The sequence below is a fragment of the Macaca mulatta genome, chromosome 19, assembly GCF_049350105.2.
Source record: "Macaca mulatta isolate MMU2019108-1 chromosome 19, T2T-MMU8v2.0, whole genome shotgun sequence".
Classification (NCBI taxonomy): domain Eukaryota; kingdom Metazoa; phylum Chordata; class Mammalia; order Primates; family Cercopithecidae; genus Macaca; species Macaca mulatta.
In genome coordinates, this window is record NC_133424.1 from 51,848,293 (window position 1) to 51,870,827 (window position 22,535).

General features: G+C 53.3%; 2 protein-coding genes and 1 long non-coding RNA gene across 12 annotated transcripts; 1 reads left to right on the forward strand and 2 right to left on the reverse strand.

Moving 5' to 3' along the window:
• Positions 1-95: 95 nt before the first annotated feature.
• On the reverse strand, positions 96-5,553 carry LOC144337512 (uncharacterized). Its single transcript, XR_013410701.1, has 3 exons — positions 5,429-5,553; positions 1,371-3,284; positions 96-193 (listed from the first exon to the last, which is right to left on the reverse strand). It is a non-coding gene; the product is annotated as an uncharacterized LOC144337512 (long non-coding RNA).
• Positions 2,159-11,570, forward strand: ITPKC (inositol-trisphosphate 3-kinase C). The gene is made up of 4 exons (XM_077982888.1): positions 2,159-2,305; positions 6,240-6,341; positions 6,954-7,073; positions 10,074-11,570. Exons 1-4 carry the CDS (start codon positions 2,159-2,161, stop codon positions 10,275-10,277), a joined length of 573 nt encoding a protein of 190 aa, XP_077839014.1. The 3' UTR covers positions 10,278-11,570.
• Positions 11,571-22,315, reverse strand: ACTMAP (actin maturation protease). Of its 10 annotated transcripts, XM_077976164.1 has the most exons (8): positions 21,339-22,315; positions 15,872-15,940; positions 15,309-15,433; positions 14,817-14,946; positions 14,655-14,725; positions 13,278-13,533; positions 12,411-12,579; positions 11,571-12,146 (listed from the first exon to the last, which is right to left on the reverse strand). In XM_077976164.1, the coding sequence occupies exons 1-7, from the start codon at positions 21,659-21,661 to the stop codon at positions 12,450-12,452; spliced, it is 1,104 nt and encodes a 367-aa protein (XP_077832290.1). In that variant the 5' UTR covers positions 21,662-22,315; the 3' UTR covers positions 11,571-12,146; positions 12,411-12,449.
• Between the last annotated feature and the right edge of the window lie 220 nt (positions 22,316-22,535).

Consider the following 22,535-nt stretch of genomic DNA (forward strand, 5'->3'; position numbering starts at 1 on the left):
GTCCCTGGTGCCAAAAAGGTTGGGTGCTGCTACAGAGGATACTGCAAAAGATGAAGAGATGTGTAGAGCAAGGTATGGGGAAAGGGGTGTGCAGGTTTTTTTTTTTTTTTTTTTTTTTGAGACGGAGTCTTGCTCTGTCACCCAGGCTGGAGTACAGTGGCCGGATCTCAGCTCACTGCAAGCTCCTCCTCCTCTCGGGTTCACGCCATTCTCCTGCCTCAGCCTCCCGAGTAGCTGGGACTACAGGCACCCGCCACTTCGCCCGGCTAGTTTTTTGTATTTTTTAGTAGAGACGGGGTTTCACCGTGTTAGCCAGGATGGTCTCGATCTCCTGACCTCGTGATCCGCCCGTCTCGGCCTCCCAAAGTGCTGGGATTACAGGCTTGAGCCACCGCGCCCGGCCTTTTTTTTTTTTTTTTGAGATGGAGTCTCGCTCTATTGCCCAGGCTGGAGTGCAGTGGCGCAAGCTCCGCTCACTGCAAGCTCCGCCTCCTGGGTTCCCGCCATTCTCCTGCCTCAGCCTCCCCAGTAGCTAGGACTACAGGTGCCCGCCACCATTTTTTTGTGTTTTTAGTAGAGATGGGGTTTCACCTTGTAGCCAGGATAGTATCGACTTCCTGACCTCGTGATCCACCCACCTTGGCCTCCCAAAGTGCTGGGATTACTGTGAGCCACCGTGCCCGGCCCAATCCTTGGGTTTTTATGGAGGCTTTATGACACAGTATTCCTTCCCCCAGGGTATAGGGTGGGATCCTCTCTGGGGAGGGTCCTAAGACCCACAGTCAGGAAGATGGGGAAAGATTAGAGTCCTGCCTTGGGGCAGGTGAAAGGAGGGCAGGAATAGGGCAGAGAGATTCCAGTTTCTTGAGGCCAGCTCCTGAGATCTAACACACCCAAAATTATAACAAAAGACTGTGGCGGGGCGCAGTGGCTCATGCCTGTAATCCCAGCACCTTGGGAGGCCAAGGCAGACAGATCACTTGAGGCCAGGAATTAAAGACAAGCCTGGACAACATGGTGAAACCCTGACTCTACTAAAAAAATACAAAAATTTGTCAGGTGTAGTGGTGCACTCTTATAATCCCAGCTACTTGGGGAGGCTGAGGTGGGAGGATCACTTGAACCCAGGAGGTGGAAGTAGCAGTGAGCCAAGTTCACGCCACTGTACTCCAGCCTAGGTGACAGAGCAAGATTCTGTCTCAAAAAAAAAAAGCCTGGGCGCAGAGGCTCACACTTGTAAATGAAAGACTGAGGCAGGCAGATCACGAGGTCGGGAGTTCGAGACCAGCCTGGCCAACATTGTGAAATCCCATCTCTACTAAAAATAAAATTACCTGGGTGTGGTGGCGGGCACCTGTAGTCCAAGCTACTCGGGAGGCTGAAGCAGGAGAATCACTTGAACCTGGGAGGCGGAGGTTGCAGTGAACCGAGATCATCGCCATTGCACTGTAGCTGGGCGTCAAAAAAAAAAAAAAAAGATTGTAACAAGGACTATGGGAGTTACAAGCCAGGAACCATGGACGGAAACCAATATACATTGTAACTAACACCACACAGGGTCTAGCTGTGTTGCCCAGGCTGATCTTGACTTTCTGGGCTCAAATGAACCTCCTGCCTTGGCCTCCCAAAGTGTTGGGATTATAAGTGTGAACCACTGCACCTGGCCCTACCTTTAATTTAGTCCAGTTTGTTGGTTTTTTTCATTGTGTTTAAGAAATCTTTTCCTATTCCAAGATCATGCAAATATTGTGTTTTCTTCTACAAGCTTTATTGTTTTAGCTATCACATTTAGACCTACGTTCCAGCTAGAATTAATATTTGTGTGTGTGGGAGGTAGGGATCAGGTACACTTTTTTCCATATGGATATCCTGTTGACCCAGCACTGTTTATTGAAAAGACTTCCCTTTCCCCACTGAATTGCAGTGCCTTGTCATAAACTGCACAACTCTACGTGTGTATCTCTGTGGACTCTGTTGTATTCCGTGTGTTGATTTGCCCATTCTTGTGTCTCACTGTGGCTTTATGTCTTATTATCATGAAGGTTAAGCCCTCCAGTTTGTTCTACGTAATTTCCTTTGTCACATCCTCTGTGTGCTCAGGACCTACCTGGAAGAGGAGCTAGTGAAGGCACGGGAACGTCCCCGTCCCCGGAAGGACATGTATGAGAAGATGGTGGCTGTGGACCCTGGGGCCCCTACCCCTGAGGAGCATGCCCAGGGTGCGGTCACCAAGCCCCGCTACATGCAGTGGAGGGAAACCATGAGCTCCACCTCCACCCTGGGCTTCCGGATCGAGGGCATCAAGGTGAGGACCAGGAACCGCCTGTCCTGTCCTGGGAAGGCCTATAGCCAGATCCCAGGCAGGGCTTCTTGAGCAAAGCTGGGAGAGAGTGCAGGAGATGGTGGGGGATGAAAGGCAGCCTCTTTCTTACCCCTACACGCATCAGAGCCCATGTTCTGTTTATCCATCTGCCTGAGCATCTCCTGAGTCCATCTTTTCCTCCTCTCCTTCTCCATGGTCATGTCCTAGTCCAGCCCCATCTTCTCCTGCCTTGATCTCCCTGGGCATCCCAGCCCTGGTCTCCCTGCAGCACAAGAACTGGAGGCATCCCTTTCCCCCAGTTATGGAGAAGGTTTCTCTTTTTCTTTCTTGCATTCCTTTTTCTTTGGCAAATTAAATATAATTGTTTGAATAGGCCAGGCATGGTGGCTCATGCCTGTAATCCCAGCACTTTGGGAGACCAAGGCAGGAGGATTGCTTGAGGCCGGGAGTAGTTCAGGACTAAGCTGGCCAACATAGGGAGCCTCTGTTTCTAGAAGAAAAAAAAAATGGTTTGAATAGCTAGTCACACAGTTCAAAAGTCAAAATAATATTATAAAAAGGTAAATGTGGAGGAATTTCTCTCCCAACTCTGCTGCTGTCCTTCCCATTCTGTCCCTCTACCCCTCTACCTGCTCATGGGGAACCACTTTATCAGTTTCTCGTATTTCTTCCTGTTAGTGCAAGTAAACAGAATTGTAGATCCAAAATGTTCCTCGGTACACATACTGACTGGTACTTGGCTATTTTCACTTAATAGTAACATCCTGGAGAGTTTTCCACATCATTCCATAGAAAGCCTCCTCTTTCTTACGGTTTTTCTTCCCCCCACAGCTATGTAACACTGTTTTTTTTTTTTTTTGAGTCAGAGTCTCGCTCTGTCGCCCAGGCCGGAGTGCAGTGGTGCGATCTCAGCTCACGGCAAGCTCCGCCTCCCAGGTTCACACCATTCTCCTGCCTCAGCCTCCCAAGTAGCTGGGACTACAGGTGCTCACCACCACGCCCAGCTAATTTTTTGTATTTTTAGTAGAGACAGGGTTTCACCGTGTTAGCCAGGATGGTATCTATCTCCTGACCTCGTGATCCACCCGCGTCGGCCTCCCAAAGTGCTGGGATTACAGGCGTGAGCCACCGTGCCTGGCCTGCACTGTTTTTGTGACTGTGCCTGGTCCCCTATAGACAGACACCTGGGTTGTTTCCATTTTTTGCCATTAGCAGGCCTCAAAGAATCACTTTGTACATAAGACATTTTGCAAGTATGCAGATTGAGCTGTAGATTTCCAGAAGCTGGACTCCTGGGTCAAAGATTATAGGCATGGGTAATTTGCTAGAGATGATCAAACTTCCGCTATTGGTGTTATGCCACCGCACATCCCACCAGCAGTGTATGAGAATGCCTGTTGCAGATCCGACCATGCCAGTCTCCTGTTCAGAACCCTTCTGTGGCTCCCTAGTACCTTGAAGCAAAGTTCCATAGCCTGTAGGGCCCTCTAGAATCTAGCCTCGTCTCTTTCTCTCATTCTTTTTTTGTTTTTTTTTTTTTGAGAAAGAGTCTCATCTTTCACCCAGGCTAAAATGCCATGGCACAATCTCAACTCACCTCCACCTCTTGGGTTCAAGCGATTCTCCCCCCTCAGCTTCCTGACTCAATGTGATTACTGGCATGCACTACCATGCCTGGCTAATTTTGTTTTTGTTTTTGTTTTTGTTTTTTGGGACAGAGTCTCGCTCTGTCACCCAGGCTAGAGTGCAGTGGTATGATCTTAACTCACTGCAAACCTCCACCTCCCGGGTTCAAACAATTCTTCTGCCTCAGCCTCCCAAGTAGCTGGGATTACAGGTGTGCGCCACTGCTCCTGGCTAATTTTTGTATTTTTAGTAGAGACAGGGTTTGACCATATTGGCCAGGCTGGTCTTGAACTCCTAACCATGTGATCCGCCCGCCTCGGCCTCCCAAAGGGCTGAGATTACAGGCGTGAACCACTGCACCCAGCCTATTGTTTGTATTTGTAAGAGAAACGGGGTTTCACTATGTTGACCAGGCTGATCTTGAACTCCTGGCCTCAAGTGATCTGCCTGCCTTAGCCTCCCAAAGTGCCGGGATTATAGGCGTGAGCCACCACACCCAGCCTCTCATTCCTCTCTTTTCATGTACCTTCAGGCACAGTGAAGCACTTTCATTTACTTGAAATAGGCTTGCTTTTTCCTGCCACAAGACCTCTGCACCCCTTTACCAGGAATGCTCTTCCCTCTATTTTATTTTATTTTATTTTATTTTTGAGACAGGGTCTCACTCTGTCGTCACCCAGGCTGGAGTACAGTGGCGTGATCACAGCTCACTGCAGCCTCAATCTCCTAAACTCAAGCAATCCCCCCACCTCAGCCTCCTGAGTAGCTGGGACACAGGTACATGCCACCACACCCTGGTCTCTTCCACCTGTGTCTCCTGGTCTGGTTGATTCTCAGTCATTTTTCTGTCTCCTTTCAAATTTTACTTCCTCAGGGAAGCCCTCCCTGATTTCGATTCTACTAGATCAGGGTCCCCCCTTTACCTCCTCATAGCTCCTTATACTCTTTCATTATTATTTTCTTCCTTTCTGATCATCTTAATCAGTGTCTCCCCCCTCATCTGACTGCGTCTGTCCTGTTACCCCCTATTGCCAAGTGCCCACATAGCACCTGGCATAGTGTGGCAGATGACTTAGGTGGGTTCTCTGAGTCCCACTCAAACATAACAGATAACATTAGTCTCATTAGTCTCAAATAACTATGTGCCAGGCACTGTGCTGTGCATCCTACACACCTGGTCTCCTCTAATCCTTACACCAGCCTTAGCAAGTAGACACCAACACAATTCCCATTTTCCAGATGAGGAAACTGAGGCTGAGGCAGGTGAAATGACTTAAGACCCTCCAGCTAGAAAAGAGCAGAGTCACGGCCGGGCGCAGTGGCTCACGCCTGTAATCCCAGCACTTTGGAAGGCTGAGGCAGGCGGATCACGAGGTCAGGAGATGAGACTATCCTGGCTAATATGGTGAAACCCTGCCTCTACTGAAAATACAAAAAAATTAGCTGGGTGTGGTGGCAGGCACCTGTGGTCCCAGCTACTCAGGAGGCTGAGACAGGAGAATGGCATGAACCCAGGAGGCAGAGCTTGCAGTGAGATTTCACCACTGTACTCCAGCCTGGGTGACAGAGTTAGACTCCATCTCAAAAAAAAAAAAAAAAAAAAAGAGCAGAGTCACGATTCAAAGGCAGCTCCACCCTGCTCCAAAGCCCACTTTGCTAGACGGGTTCAACCAGGAGGTTCAAGGTTGGAAGGGTGTGGAAGGACTGGGCTCAGGCATGTGACCTGGGGCTGGGTGGAGCTGGGGCTGGGCAGGTAGGCTGGCTTCCTCCTCTGGCAGCAAGCGTGCAGGCAGGTGGGTGGCCCTGGAAAGTTGCCTTTTTTGAGACGGAGTCTTACTCTGTCACCCAGGCTGGAATGTAGTGGTGCAGTCTCTGCTCACTGCAACCTCTGCCTCCTGGGTTCAAGTGATTTTCCTGTCTCAGCCTCCCGACTACCTGGGATTACAGGTGCCTGCCACCACACTTGGCTAATTTTTTGTATTTTTAGTAGAGACAGGGTTTCACCATGTTGGCCAGGCTGGTAGTGAACTCCTGACCTCAAGTGATCCTCCTGCCTCTGCCTCCCAAAGCGCTAGGATTACAGGCATGATCCCAAACCTGGGACCACAGGTGCATACTACCATACCAGGCCTTTTTGTTTTTTTTTTTTTTAAATAGAGATGGGGTCTTGCTATGTTGCCCAGGCTGGTCTTGGCCACTGTGCCTGGCCTCCTGGGAGGTATTTGAGGTTGCTGGGTATTGGGCGTGGGAAGGAAAAGGCCATGACCCTGCCCCTCCACCTGCCCTACAGAAGGCAGATGGGACCTGCAACACCAACTTCAAGAAGACACAGGCACTGGAGCAGGTGACAAAGGCGCTGGAGGACTTCGTGGATGGAGACCACATCATCCTGGTGAGTGGGCCACCTGTGTCCCAGAAAGTAGCAGCTTAAGACAGCCTCTATTTACTCTTGCTCCAAAGTCAGTGGTCTTCTGCTTTGGGTGGGGCTGGACTGATACCGGCTGGCTTTGCTCTGTCTGAGGTCAGCTGGTGGCTTGGCAAGGCTGGCTGGTCCAGGGTGGCCCTAGTCCCAGCTCTGCCGGTTGGCTCATGACTTGGCCGCATGTCTCTTGATAGCAGGATGGCCTGGGCTTGTTCTCACAGTGGAGGCAGGGGGCCAAGAGAACAAGTAAAAATGCAAGGCCTCTTGTTGCCTGGGCTCAGAATGGCCACCATCATTTCTGCCGTTCAGCAAGTCATGTGACCCAGCCTGGATCGAAGGGGGTCGGGAGACAGACTCCGCCTCTGGATGGGAGTGGAGATTCATGGAATCCAGCACTTTTCTCCATGCCACCTTGATGAATCCAAGCCTTCACTCTCCGCCCTGTCTTCCCCATGGCTCCCGCATTCCATCCTGGCTAGAGCCTGCCTACTCCTTTGGGGGAATGGGGTGAGGTCAGAGCTCAAGGTGGTCAAGGCCCCACAAAGTCCCCATGCTAACCAAGGAACCCTCCCTGTCACACAGCAAAAGTACGTGGCACGCCTAGAAGAACTTCGTGAAGCTCTGGAGATCTCCCCCTTCTTCAAGACCCACGAGGTGCGAGCCCTTGCTGCCGTGGGTGGAGATAGGGGTGTCGGGGTCCAGGTACATGGAGGGGAAACCATTGATGAGTTACAGGTCAAAAGATATAAAAAGGGGCTGGGTGTGGTGGCCCACACCTGTAATACCAGCACTTTGGGAGGCTGAAGTGGGAGGATTGCTGGAGCCCAGGAGTGCCAAGACCAGCCTGGGCAACATAGCAAGACCCTGTCTCTATTTAAAAAAAAAAAAAAATGCTGGGTGCAGGGGCTCATGCCTGTAATCCCAGCACTTTGGGAAGCCAAGGCAGGCAGATCACCCGAGGTCGGGAGTTCGAGGCCAGCTTGACTAACATGGGGAAACTCCGTCTCTACTAAAAATACAAAATTAGCCAGGTGTGGTGGCACATGCCTGTAATCCTAGCTACTCGGGAGGCTGAGGCAGGAGAATCTCTTGAACCCGGGAGGTGGAGGTTGCGGTGAGCCGAGATCATGCCATTGCACTCCAACCTGGGCAATGAGCAAAATTCTGCCTCAAAAATAAATAAATAAAATAAAATAAAAACAGCGTCTACTGAGAGCTGACTGTGCCAACCACTGGGAGGCACCTGATGAGTAGGGGCTGGTACCATCATCCTGATTCTACAGAGGAGGAAACCAGTCATCAGTAGCAGTCCACGAGGCCTGAGAAGTCACTGTCTCTTTCTAAGTGAAGGCATTATCCAATTCTAGTTTTTAAAATTTTTGTTTTGGTCAGAGTCAGGGTCTCACTGTGTTGCCCAGGCAGGAGTGCAGTGGCGCAATCATAGGTCACTATAGTGTCGATCTCCTGGGCTCAAGTGATCCTCCTGCCTGGGCCACGTGTCACTGGAAGTACAAGTGTGCACTACCATGACCAGCACACGATCCAATTCTTTAGTCTCTGCCAGGCTCTCTTCACTCATTCTGGATCCTGAAGGCATTTGAGTTTGCACTGTGGCTTAGCAAAGGCCAGGCACAGTGGCTCATGCCTGTAATTCCAGCACTTTGGGAAGTTGAGGCGGGAGGATTGCTTGAGCTCAGGAGTTTGAGACCAGCCTGGGCAATATAGTGAGACCTTGTCCCTTGTCTCTCTTTTTTTTTTTTTTTTGAGACAGAGTCTCGCTCTGTCACCCAGGCTGGAGTGCAGTGGTGCACTCTTGGCCCACTACAAGCTCCACCTCCTGGGTTCATGCCATTCTCCTGCCTCAGCCTCCCGAGTAGCTGGGACTGCAGGTGCCCGCGACCATGCCCGGCTAATTTTTGTATTTTTAGTAGAGACGGGGTTTCACCGTGTTGACTAGCATGGTCTCAATCTCCTGACCTCATGATCTGCCCTCCTCAGCCTCCCAAAGTGCTGAGATTACAGGCGTGAGCCACTCTGCCTGGCCTTATATTTAAAAAAAAAGAAAAAAAAGCTGCCAGGAGCAGTGGCTCACGCCTGTAATCCCAACACTTTGGGAGGCTGAGGCGGGCGGATCACGAGGTCAGGAGATCGAGACCATCCTGGCTGACATGGTGAAACCCCGTCTCTACTAAAACATACAAAAAATTAGCCGGGCTTAGTGGTGGGCACCTATAGTCCCAGCTGCTCGGAAGGCTAAGGCAGGAGAATGGCGTGAACCCGGGAGGCGGAGCTTGCAGTGAGCTGAGATTGCGCCACTGCACTCCAGCCTGGGCGACAGAGCGAGACTCCATCTTAACAACAACAAAAAAAATTAGCCGGAAATCACTTGAACCCAGCAGGTGGAGGTTGCAGTGAGCTGAGATCGTGCCACTGCACTCCAGCCTGGGCGACAGAGCGAGACTCCATCTTAACAACAACAAAAAAAATTAGCCGGAAATCACTTGAACCCAGCAGGTGGAGGTTGCAGTGAGCTGAGATCGTGCCACTGCACTCCAGCCTGGGCAACAGAGTAAGGCTCTGTCTCAAAAAAAAAAAAAGAAGAAAAAAAACCAAAGGCATGGTGATGCATACCTGTAGCCTCAGCTACTCAGGAGGCTGAGGCAGGAGGAGGGCTTGAGTCCAGGAGGTCAAGGCTGCAGTGCATTTTGATCATGCCTCACACTGAACATTTGCTGTGTATTTGCTATGTACCAAGCACTGTCTTAAGCACTTAATGTAGATTAATTCATACATATAACATGCCCAGCAACCTCTGAGGTAAATGATCCTACAGTCAACCCCTTATCCTCAGATGATCTCTTCCAGTCCCCCAGCAGATGCCACGAACTGTGGATGGTACTGAACTATAGACTGTGTTTTCTTAGTCTGATAACCAAGGTGGTTCCTAGGTGACTCGTGGGTGGGTGGCAGATACAGCACGGACACGCTGGACAAAGGGATGATTCACATCCCAGGTGGTATGGAGCAGGATGGCACGAGATTTCATCACAGTACTTAGGACGGTATGCAACTTAAAACTTATGCATTGTTTATTTCTGGAATTTTCCATTTAATATTTTTGGATCACAGTTGACTGAGAGTAACTAAAACCAAAGAAAATGAAACCACTGACTGGGGACTAACTGTATTACTCTTACTCTGTATATGAGGACGCAGAACTACAGAGAGGTTAAGACACCTGCCCCGCCGGGCGCGGTGGCTCACGCCTGTAATCCCAGCACTTTGGGAGGCCGAGGCGGGCGGATCACAAGGTCAGGAGATCGAGACCACGGTGAAACCCCGTCTCTACTAAAAATACAAAAAATTAGCCGGGCGCGGTTGTGGGCGCCTGTAGTCCCAGCTACTCGGGAGGCTGAGGCAGGAGAATGGCGTGAACCCGGGAGGCGGAGCTTGCAGTGAGCCGAGATCGCGCCACTGCACTCCAGCCTGGGCGACAGAGCGAGACTCCGTCTCAAAAAAAAAAAAAAAAAAAAAAAAAAAGACACCTGCCCAAGGCTGCACAGCCAGGAGGTGGCACAGCCAGGATCTGAATCAGGTAGCCAGGCTCCAGGGTTCATGCTGTCAGCCACCCGGCTCTGCTGGAAGGAAGGGACCTTGGCCAGTGCCTGCTCCTTCCTTAACCTCCCGTCTCTCCCCCGGCAGGTGGTAGGCAGCTCCCTCCTCTTCGTGCACGACCACACCGGCCTGGCCAAGGTCTGGATGATCGACTTCGGCAAGACGGTGGCCTTGCCCGACCACCAGACGCTCAGCCACAGGCTGCCCTGGGCTGAGGGCAACCGTGAGGACGGCTACCTCTGGGGCCTGGACAACATGATCTGCCTCCTGCAGGGGCTGGCACAGAGCTGAGCTGCTCAGCCACCGCCAGGTTTAATTGGATGGTGCCAGTCTGGCTGGAGGAGCCCTGAGATGCCATGGGGGGCCTGAGGTTGGCCATGGGGGAGCTGGCCTCCAGGGACGGGAGAGATTGTGTCATGTGCCACACGAGACCAACGTGGAAAGGTCTGAAGGGCCCTGGGAGATCAGGTAGCACCTGGCCCCATCATGATGCAGGGGCAATGGGGACCTGGAAGGAACACGATGAGGCAGTGAGTCAGAAAAGCCAGAACGGGGTCCCCCGATCTGCTGGGAAGGCTTCTGAGGGGCTGCCCTGAGAGCATTCAGTTCAGATGTCACAGGGTGTGGCGTGACAGGGTGCCTGTGGACACATGAATCACTTCTAACCTGCCTCCCTGTCAGCCTCCAGGCTGCCAGCTGGCTGAGGTCTGGGACTGGGTCGGGCTCACCTGTGGCGCCTCAGCGGGTCAGGCATCGTTGGTGAACAGATGCAGGCGCTGCTGGACCATCTAGGGAGAGTGACAGTCCACGTCTTCACCGGGGAGCCGTTTCAGTGCCGAGCGACAAGAGGCTCAGAGGGCATAACCCCATGGGACTGGATGCAGCCTGAGGGCTGATACCACTGGGCGGTATCCTGCCCTGCTGTGACCCTGTGGGATCCTCCATGCCCCTCAGAGGACCCTGCTGACCTCCTGCAGACCCAAACCACCGCCACATCTGTGCCAGCACTGTGACAGTACTTCACTCCTCTGTGCACCAGATCCGGCCTCAGGACTTCCACCTCCTGCCTGACCCCCAGGCTTCTCTCTCCTTTCTCCTAGCAAACTGCAGTGGCAGAAAGGAGGTTCAGAGGCTGGGAAAGTGGGTCTCCCCCTGCGACTCAAGAGCTGCTGCACTCAGGAGGGCCCCATCCAATCCCGGGCCGCTGCAGGGAAAAGCACTGGGTGTGTGTCAGAGGCGCAGGGTGGGTGGGGCTGCCAGCCACGACCCTGGCCTGCAGCCTGATTCAAACCAAAGACTATAGAACCCTGGGGTGTGGCTAAGGCCCCTCCAGCACGCATAGCCAGGTCTTCCTGGCCCTTGAGGCTGGGCTGGTGGACAGGCACCTACCTCTTCCCTAAGCTGAAGCTCCCACACTTTCTTCCAGGGCTGAGGAGACGCTCTCCTTTTCTACTGACCATCTTGATACTTATTTATACGAGAGGCAGTTGCTGCAGGGGTAGTACTGGGAAGCAGGGGGGAGAATGGCTCTGCTGAGCCTCCTGCCAGTGACAACACCCCAATAAACAGGACATTCAGAGCCAATGTTGTAGAGCTTTTTATTTTGCATCTGGAGTGTATTTGGGCACTTGGGCTGGGTGGGGTAACAGGATAATGAGCAGTTTGGGAGAGGCAGGCTCCAAGCAGGCTGTTTCACTCACTTGGCACTCACTGGGTGGCTATTCTTGTGCCTGGATGTGTTACAATGCAGGGGACACAGTAGTGACCAAGGCTGCTCCAAGCCCTGGCTGGGATGGGGGATGCACAGGCAGGCTGCTCAGGGCTGGGATGGTGGACACACATCCTCTTTACCCTGATCACTGGTTAGAAATATTGCACTGTGGCTTGGCGCAGTGGCTTACACCTGTCATCCCAGCACTTTGGGAGGCTGAGGCGGGTAGATCAGTTGAGGTCAGGAGTTCGAGACCAGCCTGGCCAACATGGCAAAGCCCTGTCTCTACTAAAAATACAAAAAGTTGGCGAGGCATCATGGTGCATGCCTGTAATCCCAGCTACTTGGGGGCTGAGGCAAGAGAATCACTTGAACCTGGGAAGTGGAGGCTGGAGTGAGCCGAGATCACGCCACTGCACTCCAGCCTGGATGACAGAATGAGACTCCATCTCAGAAAAAAAAAAAAAAAGGCAACACTGCTCTGTACAGTTTCCCTAAATGACACAGGCTTGGTTAGGGACAGAGAAGTGATCCAGACAGGCCTGTTCCTCCTACTTCAGAGTGGAGAGGTCAGGTATTCACGAAGCTAGTAATCACACACCCTCACTAGTTTATATGGGTGGACAGGAAAGTTTGTGGTCAGCACCATCATGTTCAGGGAGCCAGGAGACAGCCTGGCTGAGAGACACTAACTACCTAGCTTGCATCCTGACCCTGCCACGTGCTAGTCATGTGACCTCAGGCCAGCGATTCTACTTCTCCAGGCCTGTCTTGCCATCTGTCAAATCGGGTCCATCTAGCACCCCCCTTACAAGGTTGTCAGACCTGCTAACACAGGTAGAGGGGCTGGCACAGGTAACTGCTCCCAGATGGGCTTTAAAACTGTGAAGATATGAGGTTCCGGGGGCGGGGGGTGTCTTGACTGGGGCTGGGGACTCTTCCCTGAGGTAGTGATACCTGAGCCTCGATGGAGAAGTTACAGAATGATCCTCAGCAGAGGGCTGGGGTGGGCCTCAATGGTCTGGGGATTTGAACAACACTTCAGGGATCTGAAAGGCCAGTATGACTGGTAGGTGGCAAGTGTGAGGAAGAGACTGGGCTAAGGGGGGGTGAGCTGAGGCTGGCGCAGTTCAGTGTCCCTGTCCTGTGAGCAGCAGAGGGCCCAGGCTCCTTAGATGTCTCGTGAGGTGACAGAGGCGGTCCCTAGTAAGAAACGGATGCAACATTCAGATGGGAGAGGCAGGCCGCAGGGTCTGGGCTGTCGTCAGTCTCTCCCTAGAGGGACCAGCTGGTGCTCAATACTGCAGGGGGTGGGCCTGGGGTTGGGACGATGCTCAGGCTTGGGAGAGATGGAGTGGGGGTGGCCCTGATGAAGGATCCCTGGGCTGGAGGCCCTTGAGACCCAGCTTAAACCTTGGGGCCATCACACAGAGGGAGAAGTGGGGGCACACTTGAAATGGTGAGCGAGCTAGGCTGCAGCCCGGGACCGCAGCCCCAGCTAATGACTGCAGTCTTGCGGTGTGAGGAGCAAGGCCTGGCCACAGAGGCCAGCCCGCACCCCACCCACGGGCACCACGTACACCCGGCCATCGGTGGCCCGCGAGGGTGAGAAGTCCGTCAGCTGCAGGTTGCTGTCCCGGACTTGGTCGTAGTCCCACAGCTGATAGTGCCAACTCTTGCCCTGCTTGGACAGCAGGTAGACAGCTCCCGGGGAGCCCTCCTCTGGCAGGGATGGTGGCTGGCAGGGCGTGCCCAGCACTGGGTGGAACAGGCCCCGCAGCTCAGGGTCCTCAGTGTAGCCGAGACTGGGCACAGCCCGAACACCCAGCAGGACCCCTGGGGGAGAGGAGAAAGTGGTGAGTGGCAGTGACTGAGCCAGGACCAGGTGCTGGGGCTAAGTTCCACCCCCTCCCATCCCTCCAGGGTGGGTGCAGCTGCCATTCCTAGGTTACAGTGACGTTACTGGTGACCAGTGGGTTGGGATTTGGTCCCACCACAGCATCCGGCTCCAAAGCTGTAGGCGTTTTAAGTCTTGCCTCCCCTGGCCTGACAGCACGGGGGAGGGGGGAGGGGGGGAGGCAGCATGAGATGGAGCAAATGCCGTCACCCGGTCATCTCCAGCTGTCTAGGGAAGAGGATCCAAGAGGAGCTGTCAAGACCACACAGCCATGAAGAAGCTGAATGGAGCCTCCCCCGGACCTCCTGACGCGGACCAACCTGGTCTTCTTTCAGGCGGGGGAATGATGAAGACGGTGCTGGTAATGCTTACAGAGACGTGCCACATGCCAAGCCCTGTTCCTTTTTTTTTTTTTTTGAGACGGAGTCTTGCTCTGTCACCCAGGCTAGAGTGCAGTGGCGCCATCTCAGCTCACTGCAACCCCCACATCCAAGCGATTTTCCTGCTTTAGCCTCCCAAGTAGCTGGGATTTCAGACACACACCACCACGCCCGGCTAATTTTTGTAGTTTTAGTAGAAACAGGGTATCACCATGTTGGCCAGGTTGGTCTCAAACTCCTGACCTCAAGTGATCCACCCGCCTCGGCCTCCCGAACTGTTGGGGTTACAGGCGTGAGCCACTGCGTCTGGCCAAGCCCTGTTCTGAGTGCTGCGTGCTATGCCTACAAGGCAGCCTTATGAGGAGGGTGCTACTGTTACCCCTGATTTCCAGATGGGGAAAGGAATGGCCCAGAGAGGCGATGATACCTGCCCAGAGTCACAGAGCCTAGAAGAGGCTGCGCCAGGCCTGGAGCCCAGACGTTCTGACCCTGAAATCTATGCTCTGAGCTTCCGTTTGTAGAAGCTCCAACTGGCGGACACCTGGGGCCCAGCCTGCCCGGTGCTATGCTAAGTGCCCAGCCTGGCTGGGGAGACACCAGCACAAGGAGAATGTCAGGAGGGTTAATGGAGGCCAGGGAGACCCAGGATGAGGGGTGCAGACAAAGGAGAGGGAACCCACCTGCGCTCACCGCCCAGTGGGCCTTGTGGCCCTTCCTCTGACACGGCTCATGGTTGAAGTCTTCGTCGTAGCTGGTGCTGGCATTAAGGTAAAAACGATAGCGTGGCCCTGGGACCCACCCTTCGCCACCCCTGTCCTCCTCCCTCCAAGGCCCTGGGATACGGGATGAGCAGGGGATGTCCGGTGACCAGGTGCTGCAGGACAAGGTCTCTGTTGGGACCGCCCAGACCGCCAGAGAGCAGCTTGGCCTGGCAGCCCAGCACCTCCTGGGCCAGCCTGCCCATATCGGCCACTGCATGGTGAGAGCACACAGAGGGGGCTTGTTGCGTGTGCCCAGCACTGTGCCAAGGGTTCACAGTGGGCGATGCTTCCGACCCTCACCATGACCTTCCACCCATTGGTACAAATGAAGAAAATGAGGCACTAAAAGCGTCAGGGGCTTGTCCATGGCCACAGCGAAGAGGTGGCAGAGCTGGGTTTGCAACCCGTGCAGCCAGCTCGAGTCCATCTTGTAACCTCTCTGCTCTACTGGGCAGTGGGAAGGGCCCGAAGAATGGAACAAGACACCCTGACACACGGCTGCCAGCACCCCACCCAGCCTCTCCGGTCCCAGCCTCACGAAGAGGTGATGGAGCACGCAGCCACCCAGCTCACCTGAGAACATCTCTCCCTGGGCCGTGTAGCCTCTTTCCGTGGCCACCTGCACGAGTCTCTCCAGGGGGACGCCACTGGGGGGCGACAGGAGAGTACCTGCCATCCACAAGGCCACCAGCCCGCATCTGGGGACAGAGAGGCCCAGCCTGTCAATCGTATGTCACAGCCTCCTTACCTGGAAGCTGGAGTTGGGGAACAGGTTTGCTGCCCCGGAGGAGTCCCCCCCTCCTCCCAGGCCAGCGAGAGAGACCTGACTCCCCTTCAGGGGAGAGCCTCAGGCTGAAGGGCTGGGGGTAGAAGGGTGGGGAGAGGTCACCTGAGCTTCCTGGCAGGAGGAGCCAAGGTGGAGTTGGACCAGGTTCATTCGTTCATTCCTCGGATGTTCCAACTATGTTTACTATGCAGATACCCAGAAGCCCGAGTGGAAAGCTCCCTCTTTCCTTCCCTCCTCCTCCCGGCAGGGACATCCACTCCTCTTTTCCAGATCGGTCCTAAGAAGCCCAGCAAGGGCAGAGTAAGGGCAGCAAAGGGGCTGGGGGGGGGTCCCGCATCAGGGCACATACTGAGGGCCTTCTTGGATGAGGGACGGCAGGTCTGCACAGAAGAGGATCCACCGCAGGTCACCTCGGAACCTGAAGCAGAGCCGCGCTCAGTCACCAGGGAGCCAGCTCTGAAGCACCCCCGACCTTGAGGTCTGGCTGGGAGTGGGGTATCCAGGGACGATGAAGGGAACACAGGCCTGGCTGTCCTAAGGCTGAAGGAGGCTCCTGGTTCAGTCACTGACTTCCCCTTCCTTTTTTTTTTTTTTTTTTTTTTTGAGACGGAGTCTGGCTCTGTTGCCCAGGCTGGAGTGCAGTGGCCGGATCTCAGCTCACTGCAAGCTCCGCCTCCCGGGTTTACACCATTCTCCTGCCTCAGCCTCCCGAGTAGCTGGGACTACAGGCGCCCGCCACCTCGCCCGGCTAGTTTTTTGTATTTTTTAGTAGAGACGGGGTTTCACCATGTTAGCCAGGATGGTCTCGATCTCCCGACCTCGTGATCCGCCCGTCTCGGCCTCCCAAAGTGCTGGGATTACAGGCTTGAGCCACCGCACCCGGCCAGACTTCCCCTTCCTAAGCTTCAGTTTCCTCATCTGGTTCATGGGAATGGTCCTTCTGCTTGCCTGCTCCCTGCTCTCTCTCTGTTATTGAAGGGTGAGGAGTAAAGGGTAGCACTTTGCAACCAAGTGTATCTGAGGACATTTCTCAAAGTGGTATCTCCATCTCCAACTCTTTTTTTCTTGCACTGTTGCCCGGGATGGAATACAATGATGCAATCAAAACTCACTGTAGCCTCAACCTCCCAGGGTCAAGTGATTCCTCCTGCCTCGGCCTCCTGGGTAGCTGGGAGTATAGGCATGTACCACCACATCCAGCTAGTTCTTTTTATTTTATTTTATTTTATTTTATTTTTTTGAGACAGGGTTTTGCTCGTTTTGCCCAGACTGGAGTGCAACAGTACAATCTCAGCTCACTGCCTCCTGGGTTCAAGCGATTCTCCTGCCTCAGCCTCCCAAGTAGCTGGGCTTACATGTGCACGCCACAATGCCCAGCTAATTTTCTATTTTTAGAAGAAATGGGGTTTCACCATGTTGGCCAGGCTGGTCTCGAACTCCTGACCTCAGGTTATCCACCCACCTTGGCCCCCAAAGTGCTGGGATTACAGGCGTGAACCACCACACCTGACTCTTTTTATTTTTAGTAGAGATGAGGTCATGCTATGTTGCCCAGGCTCCAAACTCTATGATTTGTTTTTCCCTTCAAGTCTGTTTCTTGGGCTGTTCAACAGTGAAAATCCCTTAACTAAACTTTGAATAAAACCAGGTAACAACATGCTTAAGGCCTAAGACATCACCTTGATAGTGAATCTTTGTACCCTTGGGGAGGCCACTCCGATAGTTTGGCCCTGGGGGATTCATTCCTTTTTTTTTTTTTTTTTTAAGACAGGGTTTCCTTTTTGTTGCTCCAGCTGGAGTGCAATGGCGTGATCTCGGCTCACCACAACCTCCGCCTCCTGGGTTCAAGCGATTCTCGTGCCTCAGCCTCCCGAGTAGTTGGGATTATAGGCATGCACCACCACACCCCGCTAATTTTTTGTACTTTTTCTGTGTGGTTTTTTTTTTTTTTTTTTGAGATGACTGGAGTGCAGTGGTCCGATCTTGGCTCACTGCAAGCTCCGCCTCCTGGGTTCACGCCATTCTCCTGCCTCAGCCTCCTGAATAGCTGGGACTACAGGTGCCCACCACCATACCTGGCTAATTTTTTGTATTTTTTTTTTTTGAGACAGAGTCTCGCTCTGTCGCCCAGGCTGGAGTGCAGTGGCCGGATCTCAGCTCACTGCAAGCTCCGCCTCCTGGGTTCACGCCATTCTCCTGCCTCAACCTCCTGAGTAGCTGGGACTACAGGCGCCCGCCACCTCGCCCGGCCAGTTTTTTTGTATTTTTTAGTAGAGATGGGGTTTCACCATGTTAGCCAGGATGGTCTCGATCTCCTGACCTCGTGATCCGCCCGTCTCGGCCTCCCAAAGTGCTGGGATTACAGGCTTGAGCCACCGCGCCCGGCCTGTATTTTTTTAGTAGAGACGGGGTTTCACCGTGTTAGCCAGGATGGTCTCGATCTCCTGACCTCGTGATCCGCCCGTCTCGGCCTCCCAAAGTGCTGGGATTACAGGCTTGAGCCACCACGCCCTGCCAATTTTTTGTATTTTTAGTAGAGATGGGGTTTCACCGTGTTAGCCAGGATGGTCTCGATCTCCTGATTTTGTGATCTGCCCGCCTCAGCCTCCCAAAGTGCTGGGATTACAGGCGTGAGCTATCGCGCCTGGCCATTTTTTGTATTTTTAGTAGATATGGGGTTTCTTCATGTTGGTCAGGCTGGTCTCAAACTGCTGACCTCAGGTGATCCACCCGCCTCAGCCTCCCGAAGTGCCAGGATTACAGGCATGAACCACTGTGCCTGGCCTCCTTTGTTTTGAGATGCAGTCTTGCTCTGTCACCTGGGCTGGAGTACAGTGGTGTGATCTTGGGTCACCGCCACCTCCACCTCCCAGGTTCAAGCAATTCTCCTGCTTCAGCCTCCTGAGTAGCTAGGATTACAGGTGTGTGCCACCATGTCTGGCTAATTTTTGTATTTTTAGTAGAGATGGGGTTTTGCAATGTTGGCCAGGCTAGTCTCGAACTCCTGGCCTCAGGTGATCTGCCTGCCTTGGCCTCCCAAAGTGCTGGGATTACAGGTGTGAGCCACTGTGTCCGGCCCATGCTTATTATTCCTATCCCAAGGCTGGTAAGAGGGCAAGGTTCGGTTCAGTTGTGGGGGTGGTATGGACTCAGAGCTCGTGGTTCCCAGTTTAGGGTACCCTCCCGATGAAAGATGATACCACATAAGTATGATTAAAAGCATGGAGGATGGGCGTGGCGGCTCACGCCTGTAATCCCAGCACTTTGGGAGGCCAAAGCAGGTGGATCACCTGAGGTCAGGAGTTTGAGATCAGCCTAGCCAACATGACGACACCCCGTCTCTACTAAAAACACAAAAAATTAGCCAGGCATGGTGGCGGGTGCCTGCAATCCCAGCTACTCAGGAGGCCGAGGCAGGAGAATCACTTGAACCCGGGAGGCGGAGGTTGCAGTGAGCCAAGATCACGCCACTGTACTCCAGCCTGGGCAACAAGAGCGAAACTCCATCTCTAAATAAATAAAAAAAATAAGAAGCATGGAGCCAGGCTGGGTGCAGCGGCTCACGCCTATACTTCCAGCACTTTGGGAGGTCAAGACAAGAAGATAGCTTGGGCCTAAGAATTCAAGACCCAGCCTGGGCAACACAGCGAGACTCTATATCTACAAAAAATATATATATGTACAAAAAATTAGCCGGGGATGGTGGTGCATACCTGTGGTCCCAGATATTTTGGAGACTGAGATGGGAGGATCACTTGAGCCCGGGCGGTTGAGGTTGCAGTGAGTTGTGATACAGCTACTGCATTCCATCCTGGGCAACAGAGCAAGATCCTGTCCCCAAAACAAACAAACAAACAAACAAACAAACAGCCTGGAGCCCTGCCACCAGAGTTCAGATTGGACTCTTCCTCTTTTTTGCACTATAGCTAAAGGGCTTCACTTCTATGAGCCTCAGTTTTCTCATCAGGAATATGAGACAAAAACAGTTTCTACCTCATGGGGTTGTTGAGAGGATTCAATAAATTAATTTTTTTTTTTTTTTTTTGAGACGGAGTCTCGCTCTGTCACCCGGGCTGGAGTGCAGTGGCCGGATCTCAGCTCACTGCAAGCTCCGCCTCCCGGGTTCACGCCATTCTCCTGCCTCAGCCTCCCGAGTAGCTGGGACTACAGGCGCCCGCCACCTCGCCTGGCTAGCTTTTTGTATTTTTTAGTAGAGACGGGGTTTCACCGTGTTAGCCAGGATGGTCTCGATCTCCTGACCTTGTGATCCGCCCGTCTCAGCCTCCCAAAGTGCTGGGATTACAGGCTTGAGCCACCACGCCCGGCTCAATAAATTAATATTTAAACATTTAGAACAGCGCCTGACATAGGGTAGGCACTCAGTAAAGGGTGGCTATAATTTGCATTAAATTTGCCTCATCTCAGTGTGGGCATTTAGGGAAGATTATAAATGTGTCCACAGGCTGGGTGCGGTAGCTCACGCCTGTAATCTCAGCACTTTGGGAGGCTGAGGCAGGTGGATCACCTGAGGGTGGGAGTTCGAGACCAGCCTGGCCAACATGACAAACCCCGTTTCTACTAAAAATACAAAAATTAGCTGGGCATGGTGGTGGGCACCTGTAATCCTAGCTACTCGGGAGGCTGAAGCAGGAGAATAGCTTGAACGGGGAGAAGGGGGGTGGGCAGGCGGAGGCTGCAGTCAGCCGAGATGACGCCAGTTCACTCCAGCCTGGATGAAAGAGAGAAACCCCATTAAAAAACAAAAACAAAAACGTGTCTAGAGATCTTGGAGTTTCAATGTGAGTCTGGGCAAGTCTTTTCTCCCTCTTTTCAGCCAGGCAATCATTAAACCTCAGCCTCACAGCCCCAGCCCAGGTCTGGCGCTCTCCTTTCCCCTACCACCTGGGTCCCTCGATGTCCCAGTTTTCTCAAGGCTCCTAAGTACCACTTCCACAGGACGCCTCCTTCCCTGCACAGAGCCTCTCCAGGGCTCCCCCATGCCCTCAGGAAAGTCCCAGTCCCTTCGCAGAGCCCGCTCTGTCCTGCGTGGGCTGGCTCTGCCGCTTTCACAGCCTCATGTTTGCCACTTTTCCCGGCAAGTTAAGGACACATTTGCAGTTCCTTGAATAGAACATGTCCTCATTTCACTCCAGGCCCCTGCACAGCTGGTTACTCTCATCACACAGCATTTGCACGACTTGCTCAACAGCACTCAGGGTTCCCCTTCTCCAAGAAGCTCCCCCTGACTCCCCAGCCTGGGTCGTACACCCCTCTGGGCTTTGTCATGACAGCCCTGTCCACTCTGGGTTGTCACTGTCTGGAGGGGTGGAGGGATCTGTTTCCCCCACTAGACTGGGCACTTGCTTTTTTTTTTTTTTTTTTTTTGAGACAGAGTATCACTCTGTCTTCCAGGCTGGAGTGCAGTGGCACAATCTTGGCTCACTGCAACCTCTGCCTCCGGGGTTCAAGCGATTCTCCTGCCTCAGTCTCCCAAGTAGCTGGGACTATAGTCGCATGACACCACACCCGGCTAATTTTTGTATTTTTAGTAGAGATGAGGTTTCACCATATTGGTCAGGCAGGTCTCCAACTCCTGATCTCAGGTGATCCACCTGCCTCGGCCTCCCAAAGTGCTGGGATTACAGGCATGAGCCAACGCACCCAGCATGGACTGGGCACTTGTGAGGACAGCTTTCTTCCTCTGATCGTGAGGACATGGGAACCGCCCCCCCCCCACAAAAGGAAATGGCTGAAGTGATGTGTGGAGAAGCGACTAGGGCAGAGCCTGGGTGGTGGGTGGGGCATGGAGACCCTACCGGTCCTTGTGCAGTTTCAGGAGCCTCTTCACGTCTTCTCTGCCCTTGGGAACCGGGCCAGCCTTCTCCAAGGCCTCCTTCAGGAGCTGGCTCTTCTCCAGGCCGAAGACATGAGGGGGAGCAGGCCCCGTGGCAGCGGGTGGAGGAGGCAGTGGGGGCGGTGGGGGAACAGCGGTCTGCTGACTCCAGGGAGGGGATGGTATAGCTAAAAAGTCCAGGGGACTTGGGGGTAGAGAAGGAGATGGAATGCTGCTGGCTTGGGGTACAGGGGTTCTTGGAGGAGGGATTGGTGGCTTTACGGGAGGAGAGCATGGAGAAGTCATTTTGGGGTCTACAGGAGGGGCTGAGAGGTTCAGAAGGTGGGGAGGGAAGGATCCTCCAACGGAGAACAGTCTCAGGGATGGAAATTTTAAAAATTTACGAGCTGAGTTCCAGAATCTGGGGGCTGAGCAGTGGGTGTGAAAGGACCACAGCTAATATTTGAAACCATGGGAGCAGGAATTGAGGGTGACTCAAGTCATAAGGCACCTGACAGTTAACAGGGTGGGGTCCTTAAATCCGGAACCGGATCTGTGGTACCGGTTGGGTTACCTTGGGAGTCTTAGGTGGACAGTCAGTAGGAGTTAACTCATTCTTTGGGGCTAGATGTGGAAACACATGAGTAAGTTTGGGATATGAAGGCTCAGACCTAAAGTGAGGTGCCTTAAGGGTGCGACTTAGGAGCCCAGGGCTAAAGATTCGGAGAACTTAGGTTCACTACCCCCTCACATCCCAGGCCCGAGTTTGGAACCTTTGGGCTGACCTTTGAGTCAGAGGTCAAGAGGTCAAAATGGACACCTGGCAGGAAAAACGGCCTAGTTGTGGAGAAGGTCCCGGAACCAGAGCAACAAAAACGTCTGTGGGTTGGAGAAGACTCAGAGATCAGAGGCCGGTGGGCGCCGTGATAACCGGTGGAAAAGGGAAGGGAGTCAGGAAGTAAGGTACACCTCCCACTCCCAGAAAATGGCGGCCCCCGCACACTGCTTTTCCCATATCACGGAGTATCACACGCAACAGTGCCCGCCCATTTGGCGATCACGTGACAGAAAACGCAGCGCTGGGGGGAAGAGGCGGGACTTCAAAAAGGATTGCCTCCGGAAGACATCACAGCGCCAGACGCGTCCCGATTGGCAAAATACTAGTGACCTTTACTGATTG

Bases quoted from the DNA above. Each gene is read 5' to 3' on its own strand.
- ITPKC (XM_077982888.1), top strand. From the start codon at position 2,159: ATGTATGAGAAGATGGTGGCTGTGGACCCTGGGGCCCCTACCCCTGAG. The intron at 6,342-6,953 runs GTGAGTGGGCCA...CCTGTCACACAG, and splicing joins ATGGAGACCACATCATCCTG to CAAAAGTACGTGGCACGCCT. The intron at 7,074-10,073 runs GTACATGGAGGG...CTCCCCCGGCAG, and splicing joins ATAGGGGTGTCGGGGTCCAG to GTGGTAGGCAGCTCCCTCCT.
- ACTMAP (XM_077976164.1), bottom strand. From the start codon at position 21,661: ATGACTTCTCCATGCTCTCCTCCCGTAAAGCCACCAATCCCTCCTCCA. The intron at 14,947-15,308 runs GTGAGCTGGGTG...CTCACCATGCAG, and splicing joins CCAGGGAGAGATGTTCTCAG to TGGCCGATATGGGCAGGCTG. The intron at 13,534-14,654 runs GTGGGTTCCCTC...CCTCTCCCCCAG, and splicing joins CCACTGGGCGGTGAGCGCAG to GGGTCCTGCTGGGTGTTCGG.